Here is a 17,749-nt window from a genome sequence, read left to right on the forward strand (position 1 = left end):
ACCCTGGCACATTAGTGCCTGATGTTAAAGCTGATGCAGCAGAAAATAATTATCCTGGGTAGAGACTGGTGGTGCAGGAATATTATTTTCTGCTGTATCAGCTTCAATTGCACATCAGGAGTAACTATTCCCCCTCTGCTGTTGGGTAAATGTCAAACAATGAAGAAATATTTCTCTGTGTGTGGAAATCTCAGCCCCATTCCATACTTTTCAAAGATCACATACCAGGTATTTTTCAAAACTAAATACCATAACATTTTGGGTCAACAGTAGAGAAAAAAGAGTAAGGTGAACTCAGGAAGGGAAAGAAAAACCTTCTGAAACCGCGCAAAAGGACTAGGGAGTCATAATTGTCATAAAATATGATGTAAAGGAAATATTTCTAAAACCAATCTGACTGTCTGATGTTATTTATTCTCTAATCAGGTATTAAAAATAAAGTCACTCATGAAAAAGTTTCTCTTCTGGGATCTCAACTAAACTATTTGTCAATGAATGAGTTCAATAAAGAAAAAAACCTCCAATTTTTAGAGAGAAAGATGTAGAAGTAAATGGAGAGATAAAGTGAAAGTTAAAATCCAATAGATTTTTCTGGTTTCAATGCTTTCTGTTCACTTTTCCCCACAGTAAAATAAAAATGGACTTGTCTATGAAAGGAAAAAGTAACAAATTTAAAACTGATTACAGAAAAAACATACTTGGGTACAGTGATCAGGTGTGGAAACAAAATTATTTTGAAACAATACTTGAAGAAGTTGTATTATTCATACTTCATGGCTTATAGTGTATGGCTCATATTTCATTCTACATAGAGAATACACACTGAAATTTTTTGTGCTATAGGACAAGACGTGATCCACTGGGGCATCATAATCCACACTTCGTATTCAGGTCTTCCCCTGGCAAAATGCCACTGATACTCAGACCATGGAGACTTGACCAGTATGGGAGTCTTCCAGATGATGTGAAAGGGTTTTGTGTCACTGTACACCAAATTATAGTATCATAATGAAAAAGCTACTAATGTAGTTAACCATTCCCCTGAGAATGAGAATGAAATCAATGGTAAAGATAAACCCACCTCTTTTAATATTCATGACATGAATGTGTTTAAAACAATATGACCATGGAATGAAAATGTTAAGCAGTATGCATAGTATCCTTTCATTATCTACATTTTAACAGCTGGACTTTCTGAATAAAGAGTGTAGCTTAAATATATAACCTAATGCTAACACTGAAGGTAGACAAAAATTTGGATTTCAGTGCAACCTGGAGAAGTTTTTAAGTGGATCTCACCAGTTTTGATATAAAGCAGGATGTGTGTCTCATAATTACTTGCAGATGCATGTAACTGTCTGAAAAGTCACTGAAAATGTAAGCAATGACTCTTCCAAGAGAGATTTTCCACCTTCACCTTTTAGGACAGCATACCAAATATTCCATGGTTGCAGTAAGTTATTCCCATCACTGAGGCAAGTAACTGAAGATCAAGTGTTAGATGTGTCAGCTTCCATGGGATGCCAGTTTAAATGAAATAAGCGTTACACATTAATAATCAGCTTTGAAGGCTAATACCATAATTCTAACCCTCCTTGCTGTTTGTGACATTGGAATCCCTTAAGAAATGTCAGAAGAAAACTGACAGTTTCCTCACAGATTATCCAACACAGCAATTCAACATTGCAATTTATTTTATGGGCACTTTTCAATGGTTAGGGTAAAAATTATGCAAAAATACATATGGAGGGCTGGGAGTGGAATTACAAATTTCTACATGTAGTTTGGGAAAAGAAATGGGGTTCTGAGTTTGATTTATGATACCTATGACTCAGGAAACATAATACGCTTTCAACTATTATTAAAATAATAATGTTGTTTAAAAAGAAATAGAAGATATTTCCAAGGGCATCAAGCATTTTGCCATTAACTTGATATGAATTGATAATTTTAGACAATGAAGAATAATGTAGGCTATAAATAATAATGAAAGAAAAGGTCAATCAGAGCCATTAAAATTTAAAGACTGCATTTAACTTTTGTTGCAGAAAATTGCTTTTTCTAATGCCAAGTGCTGCTTTGCTCTGGTTCAAGACAGCATTTATGCATGTGATTAATTTAAAACATACGCTTACTTCCATTCCTATTCAGCAAAGTACTTAAGCCTATTCTCAGTGTTAATACAATGGCTGTATCTTTTCACTAAATCAGGGACTTAAAAATATAGAGGCTTTGGTTGGGTTTTCCTACAATATTATTTTTATGAGAAAAAATAATTTGGTTTTCTGTAAGGGGATTTTTTTTTTCACTTTCAATTTTTATTATTTTCCAGGTAACAAAAAAGTAAAACATATCATACTGGCATTTTTTAAAATGAAATTTAAACCATTTCAGAACCTTTAATTACACACTTAACTGTGTATGCATATGCTCCAACAGTATAGCCAAGGTCTGCTCTCCAGGAGACCTATGCCTTTTTGTAGTTGGTACTTTTTTTGGTTGTTTTGGGGGTTTGGGGGTGGGTGGGTGTTGTTTGATTTTTTTTTTAAGAAGTGCATGTTACTTACATTGCGGGCTAGTAAATCATATTTAAAGCACTGTGGGGAGAGACTGCGCTCCCTGGCTATACTATTCACTATTACTGTAACTCACTGGACAAAATCCATTCGTAGCATTGAGCTCACAGTTATTCAACCTTAGAGTAAGAATGACATTACATGCAACAGTTGTTTGTTGCATTTCATTTACTAGGAGTCATATATTTGAGACTTTTTTAAAGAGAGCTATGAATAAGAGGATTCATATGCAAAGTGCATCGAATGGGAAAGCATAAAATAGAGATGCATTGCTTGTGTGAAGATATGAGAAATGTTCTTTTAAAAACCTTAATAAAGCCATGTGGTGCTACTGTCATATGATGTGCTCTTTTTTCTGTTCAAGTAATTCCTAAAGCATCAAAAAAGTGAATGTAAACATCAAAGATTCACCTTATTTTATCATAGTGCCTTGTTTGAGGAAGAAGACTGTTGGGAAGGGATGGGACACTCTGGTACACACTGACTCCACAGAGAAAGGACATCCCAATGGACTGGCGGACTGAGTGACCTGGTAAAGTGGGCTTTCAAGAAGGGTCATCAGAATTGAAGACTGAAGCCCAGAGCAAGAGGGAGAGCTGCAAATGGAGAAGGTATGGGAGGGAGAGGGCTGCCGAGGGGATGTTCGCATTCCTACTGTGAAGACAGCAGGTTCAGAAGCTTTCCTCAAACCTCTGTACAAAAGCTGTGAGGTTAATTTTCACCTGCAGGGTTATATCTTCTCACAGAGCACTTCCATTGAAGTCCATTGCAATTTTGCCCTTGTTCTTTAGTAGAATGATGCTGAGACCCTTGTCCCAAAATAGGGGATATTGTTCTTGGATTCACTGGTTCCATGTACTCCATTTTTCTTTTCTAATACTATCTTAAAACCAAAGTAACAAAACAATAAAGTAACACATGGGAAAAACTGTGATTTAAAATCATCACCAAGTTAGGCACACAGTGGGACACAGTTGCAGCTTTATCGACAGTCTTCAGCGCCATGGAAATGAATGTAACTTATGAAATCTCCAAGACAGTAACAGACTTTATTCTGTAGAAAATAAAATTTAAAAATATTTAACATAGCAGGTGTGCTATTTCTAAACAACAAAAACATTTGTTGCCAATATGTACTTTCCATTTACTCAAATAATTTTTAAGTCTGGTTTAATCTTAACATTGCACCTCTAAAGTCTGGCATTTTGCACATCCATATGTACCCACGTGCACTCACGCAGCCTAACATGAGGAACCAAAGAACTTAATTCAAAATGAATCTAATATAATATTTGTAGAGCATTTCACTGGTGTAACTGGATTTTTTTTCTCATGTGAGAAACTGAATACTGAGTGAATCCAGAGAAATTTTGTGACCACAATAGAAAGTGAAGTGCAATGCACAGAATAAACCTTATCTTGATTTCCATTTTCTTTTGTACTATAATGTTTTTAGTATAAATTCACATGATACTTTTTTGCAAATATTCTTTTGTTCTGTATATTCTCAAAACATTTTTTTCACTTCTTTTCTTCTTTCTTGTACACTCTCTTATCCTTACATTTTTATTTTGACAAAGAAAGACACACTGAATACACTATGCAGAGACTTCTTTTAGGAAGGATGAACCTTGACTTCCCCATTAAAAAAAAAAGTCTGAAAAATCACAGAACATGTCTGTAAATCAGCAGAAAATATGATTCAAATATAAGTCTCCAAAATGAACTCTCAACTCCATGACCCGTCTTAATCTGTACACTTCCCTCATCAAGAAGGCACGTGGTAAAAGAGATATACAGTAAAATATTTTATCTTTGCATAACAACAGAAAATAACATACTGGGTCAGGCCTGAAAAGGCGTCTTATATCATACAGCCTTTTGTATTTAAGCAGGCTAGGTTTTGGTGCTAAGAAAAATGTGTATTAGCAGTATCTGATAACTATAGTCTCAAATATTAAGTAGATGCCTAATTGATATAAATCCAACTAACTCATTCAAGAAATTAAAAATCTAAAACCAATAGAAAATGAATCAATATAATGAAGTTTATATAAAGGAACCTGTGCTCCAAATATTTATAATAATACTAATAATTTTCTATTGCAACCTACTGGCCTATTTAAGGCAACATAACACAGGCATGCAGATATATGGGTGAGTAACACAAGGATGCTCCAACAGTGAAAGAACTTTTCATTTCATGTAGTAATATCTTCTTTAAAAAATCCAAACACTAATTTTCGAAAGGATCTAAGCACTGGAAAAAATTGCTTGTTGTCAGAGGATTACTAACTTTTAAAATTACACCTTCCATGTTCACTCAACTTTATTTTCCAAGCCAAATGGGGATACGATGTTAGGAATAGAGTCCTCAAAGAACTGGCTGAAATGGTCAGGTCTCCGCTATTTGACATAATTAAGATTATTTGGGAGGTAGTGTTTCTTCTGAGGATCTGTTTTCAATCCTCTTTACTATCCAGTGACATACTGAAAAGATCAATCGTCTATGGGATAAGAGTGCATAAAATAATACAGACATTAAATCCTCCCTAAAATTCAGAGGTATTTTTCAGGTCTATGCATTTTATTCCACAGTTAAATGATTAAGACACATTGGGCTCCAATCTGAAAACATGTTTAAAATCTGGAGCTATGTCAGACTGCTGTCTGAGTTTGCTAAAGGATTAGCAATTTGTGACTTGCGTCAAAATATCTGGCCTAAAGTGACAGAAATAATATATTTCCCTGATTTAATGCATGTGAAATACTCTGGCAATAGGAAAAAAACCCAACCACCCTGCATATAGAAATCACAGGCATTTATCCGTAGCCGTTCAGAATGTTTAAGCAGAAGTGATTGAATCGGTCAGAATTTTAGGAGACACTTTTCATGACCTTAAACTGGACACATAAACTCATTAGGGTCCTATGGCATAGAATAGGACCATTAGCAAAATAAATTATGATAATATTGCACTAGTGTGATAGTATATATGAAAGTTCCAGGGACCACTTAAAGGATCTCTAGAATTAAAATGTTTGAATAGCTGTATATCGAGAAATAGTCTTATCACCAGGTGAAAGAGGAGCTAAAGGTAGAACGAAATTGCTATACAAAAGTGAAGGGATTTCTGTGGGGAAGTACACAGTCTTTACACAGAGCCTCGCTAGTCAAGACTTTCCCTTTTCCTTGATTTTGACAGGCTAAACTTGTGTTGGAATTGTGAGGGTCACATCAGAGCAAATACCAAATAAAAGTCCTCTCATCTAATGATTGCTATCATAACAACTGGGGACAAAGATTGTGGAAAAAAAAATTAAAAAGGAAGGATACAGCTCTATGGTTTGAGCTAACAGTCTAGGCTTTGGTGATGGATGGAGCAAGAGATGCATTGGGTATGGAGAGCTACATTCAGCTGAGAATGGATTTCAGAAGGAAAGCAGATACCCTGGGGAAGTTCTGTCTGTCTCTGTAGCGTGGAGTCTTAGATAGCCAACAGTCCTTTTGCAGAGCTTCAACAGGGCATGCCAAAGTGGGCCATTCTGGAAGAAAGGGCAGAGGAGTGGATCCACTGCCTTTTGATGACACGTGAACTGCAAGTAATACTTCTTTTTAGTTCACTTTTTAATCTGGAATAAATTTCCTGGATAGATCTCAGTCAAATAAGAATAATTATCAGTCATAAATTATAGAAGAATTATACAATATTAAGGGCACATTTTATAAACCTGCGAAAATATTAACTAAACCCTGTCATTGTTCAGTTTTTGCTGCTTTTAGTTATGATGACTAACACCTTATTGAGCAGTACCTCCACTCCTCAAACAATGCCATACACTTCACCAGGTGCCCTCACTTAGAAAAGTACTTTCTCTCATAAATAAAGGTGGAAGAATCTAACAATCATTGTGATGAGAGCTGGAATATTTTACCTATCCCCATCAAATTACCACACAGGTGGAGTATTTCTTTCTCTTTGGGGTAATAGTATTATTCCTCTGTATCGACTCATTCTCTCCTGACCATCTGTCTTTAATCCTGCAAAGGGCAGGTTTAATATGATGGAAAATTCATTTCATACGGCTGATCAATTCACATTCTCTACCAATCTGACAAATTGAACTTAAACTTCACATATGGCCATATTTAGACAGTATTCAAAAGTAATGAATGTCATTCACCTCATTTTATGGATGGAGAGTACTGTCAAACAAACCTGTTGTCTGTTACAATGTGTAAGAATGACTGATAAGAGCAACTGTGCTGATACAGAATACTTGGCCTTCTCCAGGGCATTTCACTTAGTACATAGCTATTTGATGAAACAATGTGCATTGTAGAATTATTAAGCAATATAAACTGCTGACATATATCAAAGTATAGTTGTTATTAGGTATGCATTGATGAATCTTCCTTTACTGAAAGTTTCCCTAAATTTTGTTTTTGATAGAAAGATGATTTTTTAATTTAGCAGTGATTTAAACAATCATATGATTTCTTTCCTAGTAAAGTTTACAAAAAGACTGGGGAGGCATAAATAATGAAGAGAAAAGGTTAATGAGGGCTCTGGGTGCATTCAGGTTATGGAATGCTCTGAATACCGGGTTAAAAGTCAGAAGCTAACAAAGTAGATTTTAATACAACTGCATCCAAAGTGGTATATCTTGGAATAGGGAACACAGTTTATATCTGAAGTACATCAGAATGCCCTGAAAGGTGGAGGTTCAGATTCTTGTTCATACTACTTTCATGTATTAGACTGAAGTGCTTCATTTAGGATCTAGGACATCCCAGGTGCCTTGTTACAGCTGACAGTGACAGGCATCTCTAGAAATCTCTTCACTGACCTTGTCATATGAGACTGCTAATTAGGTGCCTCAACTAAGTGTGTAAACTGGGATAACTTTGTGCACCAGAGAAGAACTTTGGGTCAAGTGCAAAATGCTAAAAAGAGATTTCTCATTGTGATGCAGTGCCAAGAACTCAGCACTTCAGTCTATGAAAAGAGGAATCTCAAACAGAGGTAGGGAAGTGACCTTGCCTGTATACACACCATCAAATAGCATGTCTGGTTCTAGTGTCCGCACTTCCAGAACATGTGAAAATACTGCAGAGAGTTCACAGGAAGGACACAAATAAGACTGAGGAATCCTTGTGATAGGAGGTTTAAGGAGCTATATTTATTCAGCTTATCAAAAAAAGTGAAGAGGTGGCTTGATCTTTGTGCATAGGTACTTACATGTGGAAAAGATGTGGAAAAGATAGTGGGAGGCTTTTAAACTTTGCTATCAAAGGCATATCAAGGTTAAATGACAGGAAGCTGAAGTAAGATAAATTTAACCTTGAGTAAGTGGCTATTTCCTAACATTGAAAGTAATTAAATATTAGGACAGCTTACCAGAGAAATAGTGGTGTTACCATTATCTGGATTCTTTGAAATGACAATACATATTTTCCTGAAAATGTTTTAATTCAATACCTGGGAGAAATTATCCATGCAGTGTGTGACTGACCACATAAAATGTTCTAACGGTCCCTTCTGGCCCTTGTTTCTATTTATGCAATACCCATTATCCCCTTCCTAGCAAAGCATGTGAAGAACAGTATTGCCCTTCCTTCATTATCCTTACTGAGCTTCACATATACAGCTGTTCATTAAGGTAGTTATTATAGCCAAAACTCATGAACTTTAATTTCTCACATAACCATATGCATTGGTTTGGAAGGAACTTTTTCACCCTGTTTCACAAGAGGATGTTTGTCTTTTTTTTGGAAGGTTCGGAGGCTGGCCGGTTGCAGAGGTTGGGTTGTCATGTGAGCTGGTGCAGAAAATCTTTTTCATGCGTTGCTTGGCTGGTACTTTCTCATTTTCTTAGGAGTACATAGTTAAGCCATGGGTTCAGTAAGAAATACTTCTTCAGGTTAGGGTTGATGTGGGTCTTCAGCTTTTTCTTTTTCCCTTTTGCAGCACAGAACCTTTGTTGTATGCTGTGAGCATAGGGGTAATCTTCACCTCGTTCATTTCCTGCCTATTATGAGTTTAGGTACCATTTTAATCTCGTTTGAAATGTATGCATATTTAACTTCCAAAACTTGAAATGCTTTGATCTAACTGAAATTTGGGGCTTTCGGATGTTTTGGTGCAATTTGACAGCCCGTGATGTGGGCATTCAGACTAGATGATGTAATGAACCCCTCTGGTAAAAGAGTCTATGACATTGTGTTGCTTACTTGGCAGCACTTCATATATATGAACACCTGATATTGGTTTAAACATCACCCAGCTTAATGACTAGTTTCACATGAACTGTAAATGCAGAGGACTGCAATAAATAAGCAATTTTGTAGTATTTAGGATTGCAGATTCAATTCCATAAATAGAGTGAGTTGAAAAACCTGCTAAGATTTAGTGGATGGCATTCTAACCGGTGGCTTTTTATCCATGCAGAGGGACGCTGTGTCTCTGAGCAAACATTTTCAGGGCAAGAATTTGTCACACATTCTACCTAATGAAGGACTGACCAACACCCACTTCTGTTTGGTCAGTGAAACCAGATGTTCCTCCTCCTTAATCCTCTGCAAACTGAGAGCGGAGATGAGGTAATAGGAAAAAGCATGGAGAGGGAGTAACTGGGCAGATCATTGTTTGTTTTGATTATAAAAACACGTCAGAAACAATATCCTAAAATAATAGATATAAATATGTATACAATCTTATTTCTTAACAAAGCTGAAAGAATGATGACATTACCAAAGGCTGATCAGAGAGCAGAAGAGCTATGTCACGTAAAAATTAAACTGAGATATGACTGGAACGTTATCTCTTAACTTCCATGTCAATTCACTTCAATATGTTAAAGCAAGAGCTGAGGAGCTCCTGTTGCCTACATTAGTTTGGTGTAGAGAGGCAAATGGAAAGCTTATTGCACAGTTGAACCTTATCCTGTTTTTGCTTGGAATCACAGAATATGTAGAAAAAGAAGTGCCCCTCCCCACATCCAACGAAATATTGAAGGCAACGTAGATTAGAAAGAAGAAATTCCAACTTGACTGAACTGTCCTCCAAGCAAACAAATACAGCTGCTGCTTCACTAAAGGCAATTCCTTTCTAACAGGCTTTAAAGACACAGAATGTAGAGCTATTGCTCCCTGATAAGCAGAATCTCATCCGACTAATTGAAGAGGAAATAGCATAATAAGGAATACCTCAGATAAGGAACACCTAGGGGAGACTCCCAGAAACTACCATTTTGTGGAAAGGGTGACTTAGTCCATCAGCCTTCTGAGGTGGAGAAATACAGCTGGAGGCAGTTTACTGAGTTAAATGAGGCATTGAAAATGGTACTCTGCCAGCTCAAGGTACATATTAAAAATTTACAGTGTGTTCTGGAAGAAAAATTCTTCATGCACTGTTCTTTTCCACAACTTTCATTCCCTCAACAGGTTTTGTCATGCAGAGATGCTTTCCTCTCCAGGAATCAGCTCTATCTTGTCACCATATAGTTTGCAAAAACTTAGGATATTATTTCTGCACATTGTTTTCTTTTTGGAATTTCCACTCATTTTGCAGGTCCTACGGAGGCAGAATAATCTCTTTAGTCGTATTTGGTGGAACTCCCATCTGGACTTGTTTTGTTAAAGGTGCTTTGTGAGTTAGTTAATAAGGCAGTTTGGATCATGGGAAGGCCTCTGGAGCACCCTTAAAACCTGTTGCTCTGCTGAATAGATAACTCATTACGATAAAATCATTGCCTGACTGCAGAAAGCTCATCCAATTTATCTAAGTTTCATCATAATTCACCTAGGGTATTTTGAGCTATACAGAACAGTAGTGGAGTACTGTTTTACTAGCAGCTAGGTGTGGAGAAACATAGACTGAGACAGAAAGCACTTCTTCCAGTACTCATCTTCTACTACCAAAACTGAGAAGTTTATATAAATGCAAAAGGAAGAGACTGGATGCAGATGCTTCCCCCCCCATTGGCATCAAAGGCAATAGGAGTGACAAATGTCGATTCAGTGAGAATGGAAGCAGAGTAAATTTTTTTTTTCTGTACTTTTCTTCATCTTCTATATTTGGTTTGAAGACTTATCTCAGATTTTTTCTCAGAGAGCACATGGGAAGGATGCATATTCAATTCATCATGGGAAATTTGGGATGGAGGATCTCTGACTTTTGCTTTCTCAGAAAAAAAATGTTGATTTTAATGAAATGAACTCTCTTTCATTTCTGGATGATAGACAAATAGAAACTGGAGGAACCCAACCTTTTCTGACCTGCATGGATTTTTGACATTTGGAAGCATTTCATGAAGTCAGTGATAATGAACGCACTTACTGGCTGGCAACTAACTTGCTTATGTTTTTTTGGACAAGATTTTGTAATATGTTCTTTTGCAAACACCAATAGTTGTTCTGTCTGCAAAGTCAGCACTCCTATTTTTCCCAATTTGTAATTTATTTCTAAATACAGAAAAACATTGGGTAATTTGCTGAAATGTTTAAATTTGGGAAAGCAACATTCATCAGAGTCAAAGTAATTAGGAAGAGAAAAAAAGATAAAAAGCTGCACGTTGATGTCAGTGACTATACTTGTATATTTTTAGAAACGTAATATCTGGCAACAGCTTTACTAAAGTGAACAGCCTGGAATTCCAAAGCAATATCAATTAAACCAGTATTACAATGGAATGACTGCAGTAAACCATTATGTATTTAATCTTTCAAATGGATATATAGTGTATCATAGAATTTATAAATAATTTGATTTAGAAAAATATAGACTTCGGTGGTACAAAACAAGTTTGAGGTAGAATTCAATAAATCCAATATTTATTACTTGTTGTTTTATATGAGCAACATATTCAAATATAATTATTTATATTAAGAAAAAATACATACTATCATTAAATTTCTATAAAACATGAAAAGCATGAAAGAAGCATTTAAACGTAAATGGGATTGAGTACACCCTCAGCGAGTTTGCTGATGACACCAAGCTGTGTGGTGCGGTCGGCACGCTGGAGGGAAGGGATGCCATCCAGAGGGACCTTGACAAGCTTGAGAGGTGGGCCCGTGTGAACCTCATGAAGTTCAACAAGGCCAAGTGCAAGGTCCTGCACCTGGGTCGGGGCAATCCCAAGCACAAATACAGGCTGGGCAATGAGTGGATTGAGAGCAGCCCTGAGGAGAAGGACTTGGGGGTACTGGTGGATGAAAAGCTGGACATGAGCCAGCAATGTGCACTCGCAGCCCAGAAAGCCAACTGTATCCTGGGCTGCATCAAAAGAAGTGTAACCAGCAGGTCAAGGGAGGTGATTCTCGCCCTCTACTCTGCTCTCGTGAGACTCCACCTGGAGTACTGTGTTCAGCTCTTGAGCCCCCAACATAAGAAGGACATGGACCTGTTGGAGAGGGTCCAGAGGAGGGCCATGAAGATGGCCAGAGGGCTGGAACACCTCTCCTATGAAGACAGGCTGAGAGAGTCGTGGTTGTTCAGCCTGGAGAAGAGAAGGCTCCAAGGAGACCTTATAGCAACCTTCCAGTACCTAAAGGGGAACTACAAGAAAGCTGGAGAGGAACTTTTTACAAGAGCATGTAGTGACAGGACAAGGGGTAATGGCTTTAAACTGAAAGAGGGTAGATTTAGATTGGATGTAAGGAAGAAGTTCTTTACTGTGAGGGTGGTGAGGCACTGGCACAGGTTGCCCAGAGAGGCTGTGGATGCCCCCTCCCTGGAAGTGTTCAAGGCCAGGTTGGATGGGGCTTTGAGCAACCTGGTTGAGTGAAAGATGTCCCTGCCCATGGCAGGGGGGTTGGAACTAGATGATCTTTAAGGTCCCTTGCAACCCAAACCATTCTATGATTCTATGATACAATATCTAATGTATCATAGTACAAATTGACTGTGAAAGATTTCAAAGCACATTTCAATTACTACCTAGTTAGATTAATATTTTCTAGAGAGACTGGTTAGGGGAATGGACATTTTTACTGTGTTTTTTGAGAAACTTAGAGGTTCTGATTTTCAGTAAGTTCCAAGGACTAATGATCTGCCAATGAAGCAATCAAATTCTGCCTATTTTTGGAGACAAAAATCTCCTTTTGGCTTCACTATTTGTTGATAAGACCTCAGTGTTCTGCAAGACACAGCTCAAACCTGGTTTTGATAAGAAAGTATGAATTTGTAGTTGGATAAGAATGTAAGACTTTATACAGGAGGCAGAATGCTTTTCATGAGCTGGATTGCATCTCACAAAAACATGCTAAATACTACATCAGGATGCCATACAGTATGATTATGATCATGGCTTTGGGATATTCTCACTGTTCAAAGGAAAAAAGGTAATGTTTCGGTTTTTTACCAAATGGCTATTCAGAAATGGATGACTTCATGTAAACTTTTGTTGCAAGCCAACAACAAAATAAATTTTCCTGCAACATGGGACTAGCGAGCACCAAGAACAAGAGCCTCAACTGGATGTTTTGTTCCAACAGATTGTTTCTTTTTGGCCTGCTCAGTAAATGGCGAGAGACAAGGTTGTAGAAAATATAGTCCTGCTGTTCTATCATGTTCTTAAATGCCTGTATATCTAATTTGTATTTATATACAGTTTGTAATTTAAGAACCCTGCAGTTTTTACTGAGAGAGTCGCATCTTCCCTTCGCCATCAGCTCAGGAAGCACTATTGAAACTTATGGTTAAGGTCCCTGACCACAGAGCAAGTATTTCCTCTGTGTTGATACTGCTGATTCATAGTTCTGTATGAAGAGTGGATCTAGCTTCATATGCTGCGTTAGCTAGGTATCTAGACACAGAGAAGTCTGCTATAAGGGCTCCCTTTTTACCTCCCACCCTTTATACCTCAACATGTCTGCAAAGTGTCATTGTTCAAATGTATATACGCCTCAAATACACCTTGTGCTCCTTAAAGAGACTGTTCAGAAGCAACTTAGTTTGCAGATCAAAGTTAGATTTTACTTATATTGAAGTTCAATATATTTAATAAAAAATGTCAATGATATCTAAAAAATGTTCCTTTCAGCCAGCTGCATATTATGAACTGTATTTAACTGCATATAACTGCATATTATAAACCAGTATTTACTCTTCAAATTAAATGTCTGAGTTTTACTGGTTTTTTAATGAAGGTGTTTGGTTCCTGTTTAGAAATGGAATAGTATCATTATATTAAGACTGTTTCATCTGTTACTCTCCTTTCCATGACAGTCAGACAGTGAGAAAGAGGCCAGAGAGCTGAGGTGGAAGAAATGGGGGACAGTAATTGGAAATCATTGGATTGGGATACTCTGGCCAAACAGAGAGATCAGCAAAGAGAGACTGAACTGCAATTTTCTGAGGAAGGATCTTGTCTGTTCAGTTCCTGCAGCTACACGATGTCCTTATCAGTCAAAGAAAGCAAGATTACAATTTGCCCACTCAATCACATACCATGTGTTATTTTTAACCTACCATAAACATGGCACCTGTCTTTTTTAATCCTGGTGGTCAGCTTTTCAGATAATGGAAACTAATATAGCTACTTATAAGTGTAGCAAATATATTTCCTGTTTGTGGTCCACACAAACAGAAAAATGGTAATTTTCCCATGACTTCTGTGTGGGTAAAATTTTAGAACTTCAGTTTGACAAGGGAGAATAATAAACAAAAAGAAGGGAAGGAAGGACAGTGATGCATAAGGGGAGGACCATGGGCCACACATTCTTATATACAAGTCGTGTTTCTCATTTTTTGTTTGTTTGGTTTCTATTTTTATTAGCCTGTTGCTTATGCTTTCTTAAATAGTGTTCCTAAATATACAGACATTGCTTCCTTTAAACTGTACCAAGAAGCCTGACAGGAGGTTCATGAGAGGAGCAAAGAAGACATGTAAAGCTGGCTTATTTTAAAATTGCTTATTATTTAGTTCCTTCCTCAATTTTAGAAGACAGTATGTTTCTGCAATTCAAATAACTTCCAATGCAAGTGCTGTGCTGGGGTCTTAACTTCTCAGATGCTTCTGATTTCGACATCAGTTGGAGGTGCACAGCATGGATTGGTTCCTTGGAGATTGTTTCTGGTGATGTGGTTCTAGTCTGGTGTGTCAAAGGGATGCATTTTTACTTAGAAAAGCTTATTCAAAAAAATTTTTACTAAAGTAAATACCTTAATTGATTTATATGAGTACACTTTAAAAAACTTTATATCTGCAATTAATATTTATTCGAGCCAAGTGCTTATTTTAAATCAGCTCCAGCCCCTGTCCTCTGTTTTCCTATTGTTTCAACCAATAGACCAATAAACAATACTGTAGTATGGGACAAGTCTAAATTGTAGCTGTTTTAACTCATTAGTTACAAAACTGTCAGTTAAATGCAGAGTACAACAATTAAAGTGATGTCAGAGACAGAATAGAACCAGCTTGGTTTGGAGAGCTTAAGCTGAAATTTGTGATAAAAAAAAATAGGGGAAACACATTATTTATAAACTGATAAATTAAGTAATTCTAATGTGGAATAGCTGAGAAAAAAAAAAACCCGTAATTGAAAAATAATTCAAAAGTGAGCTTTAATTTTCTAGGATATAGGAGATTTTTTCCAATTTATCCAAGTTCAACTGCATAAAACATTAAACACAATGCATTTGTGTTTTCTTTTATATATATACACACACACATCAACTGACTATTTATAATGTAGCTTAAAGTTTTTGGCAAATATTCTGAAATATCTGGAGATGGAAAGGAAAACACTTGTGACTTCATCTGTTTTGAAACTTTACTTTTTCTCATGGTCATCAGTAAGGTTGGTCTTTATGGTTCACTCTATTATTTTATAAATAATATCCACAAAATTGAACCTGCCTCTAATGTGGACTCATGTAATTGCAATCACCTTGAAAATCCCACTCCTGGCTGTAAGGGGAAGCAAGAACTCTCTTGGATGGTGCTTTAGCATCAGCTCCATGACAAGTGCTCAGCTGTACCAGGAGACATCACTAAATATGAACGAAGACCATTGTCCAGCATCTCATCCTGACATTTGCAAGTAAAAGCCAATCTTACCTTTGGGCTACAGATGATCTCCATCTATTAGGTCCCACCTCACAAAGTGCATGATCAAGAATCCCTGGTCAGATTCCTAAAGTGGTCATCACGTGACTCTCTAGCAGCCTAGTGAAATCCTCCTCTGTCTGCAGGGCAGCTCAGATAAACAGTGGGATCCCTTAGCAGTTTTTTTACCTTATAACTGAACAAATGATTTCTTCAGCATTACTAAGTACATGATAAGGGATAACTTTGAGTGTCCAATTTTCACTAAGTCTGAACTTCCAAGGTCCAGACCTAGTAATGTAATTTATAACTTGTCCACAAATTCAATCTGATAACAGTTGTAGAAATTCAGCCCTTCAGGAAGGCTTTCTTATGTCAGGAATTTCAAAATATATTCATAAACTCCATACCTTTTTTAGACTGGCAATGGGAGTGTGATGAAACAAGGATGCAAGGAAGCAGGATGGAAGCAGGATCAACCAGTTACCATCTTGGCCTCCATGTAGCAACACATTGGTTGAATGCCTAAGGAGGCTTATACACGAATTTAAAATGAGAGATTGGTACTTTTGCTGATTCTTTAACCCTGATCTAATATAACTGAGACAGAAAGGATCCAGATTTCTGAAAAATCCAGACAATTTCTATTTTTGCATAAGAAATATGTTGACAATATTGATTATATGCTGCACTTAATGATCTTCCCTGCAGTAATATTTCACTCAGCTACAAGTGTCATTAAGAAGCTAACACACACTTGCTGAATATGATCAGCCCTAAGAAGCTGAATTTAACAAAGAATTATTAAGCTGTTCCATCTCCCATCAAACTAATATGCATTTGGTTATATGGTGTATTATTTCATTTAAAAAAACCCCAGATTTAGCTAAAACGCCCAAAATATTTAATAATTTTTGGTAAGAATTGCTATATCAGCTTATCTAGTAATAAAACTCTAAGATGAAAATGACTTTGAGTTCTTTGCATAATTCTCCAAAACACACTTTCAATCATTAGTGAGTTCCTCTAGTCACAAACTGAATTGTAGACCAGCATTACATTTCATCAGGGAAAATATCTCTTGTATGGTTTGTATGAGAACTCTGAGCACTTGAATTTAAATATTTATTTTTAACCATAGAGGCTTTGCTGGAAACCAGACCAAAAGAGTCAGTATTGTAAAACAGATTTCTTACCTCTGACGGATGTCCAGCTCTAATAAAAGTACAGAGCGGATCAAAAGCTCCTGTTCCACAAGCCAGAAGATGTGTTCTGTTGTATCGGTGAAGAACACGGATGTAATTTGCACATTCATCCTAGTTTACATAAAAAAAAAAAACAACATAGGAAAATATTAGCATTTTTTAAACAAGGGGTTTTTTTTAAAATATCTTAGGTGTCCTTAAGTGATATTCTGCATATTGAAGCTTTCTATTCTGTTAAATATAACATCTTAGTTCTCCCACTTCATGCTAGTACCTCAGTGCCACCAATTTCATGAATGGACACTTTTGACATGAAAAAAACAAGTTTAGAGCACTGATTTATCACAATTTATTTTAGATGCTTAACCAATTAGGATTTACTAGGTTATAAAACACACTTTTGTGCATCTTTAATCTCAGAGATATTCTGCAATTCTAAGTATTTGTTTTACTAAGCATTATTAGATATACTAGACATTAGACTCGGAGCATGAGATGTGAATAGCTAGCAAATGGCTTCTCTCTCCAGTTAAATAAACTTTATCTCAAGAAAAATAACATTTTTTTCTTACATTTTTTCCGTAAGACCACTGCACCGTTAATATCTTGTACAATTAATTGCTAATCAATATTTTTTTACATTGTGTAGCCTCATGCATTATCTGTTCCCACTGTTCAAACCCTCCTTTGAAGAAGAAATTATTCATTTCCCCCAGGGCAATACTCTGGGACTCATTAGTGTATTTGCAGCTTCATAAATATTGCAATTAAAAAATTTTCAAACATCCCTTTGAGATGTGGGGTCATTATCCTTCCTGTGCTAAACTAGAAATGGAGACAGCGAGATAAAAGTATCCATTGATTTTGGGACTCCTGGGACTTGGTTTTACAGAGTATTTAACATTTTGCAAT

At 36.6% G+C, this 17,749-nt stretch overlaps 1 protein-coding gene across 1 annotated transcript in view; it reads right to left on the reverse strand.

The window, feature by feature from the left end:
• Positions 1-17,749, reverse strand: part of SEMA3E (semaphorin 3E) — a 148,054-nt gene that overhangs the window by 39,931 nt on the left and 90,374 nt on the right. Inside the window, exon 4 of the mRNA XM_050890720.1 lies at positions 16,829-16,948. Within this exon, the coding sequence (XP_050746677.1) occupies positions 16,829-16,948 (120 nt within the window). The remainder of the gene's footprint in view (positions 1-16,828; positions 16,949-17,749) is intronic.

Source organism: Gymnogyps californianus, chromosome 1 (assembly GCF_018139145.2).
Source record: "Gymnogyps californianus isolate 813 chromosome 1, ASM1813914v2, whole genome shotgun sequence".
NCBI lineage: Eukaryota > Metazoa > Chordata > Aves > Accipitriformes > Cathartidae > Gymnogyps > Gymnogyps californianus.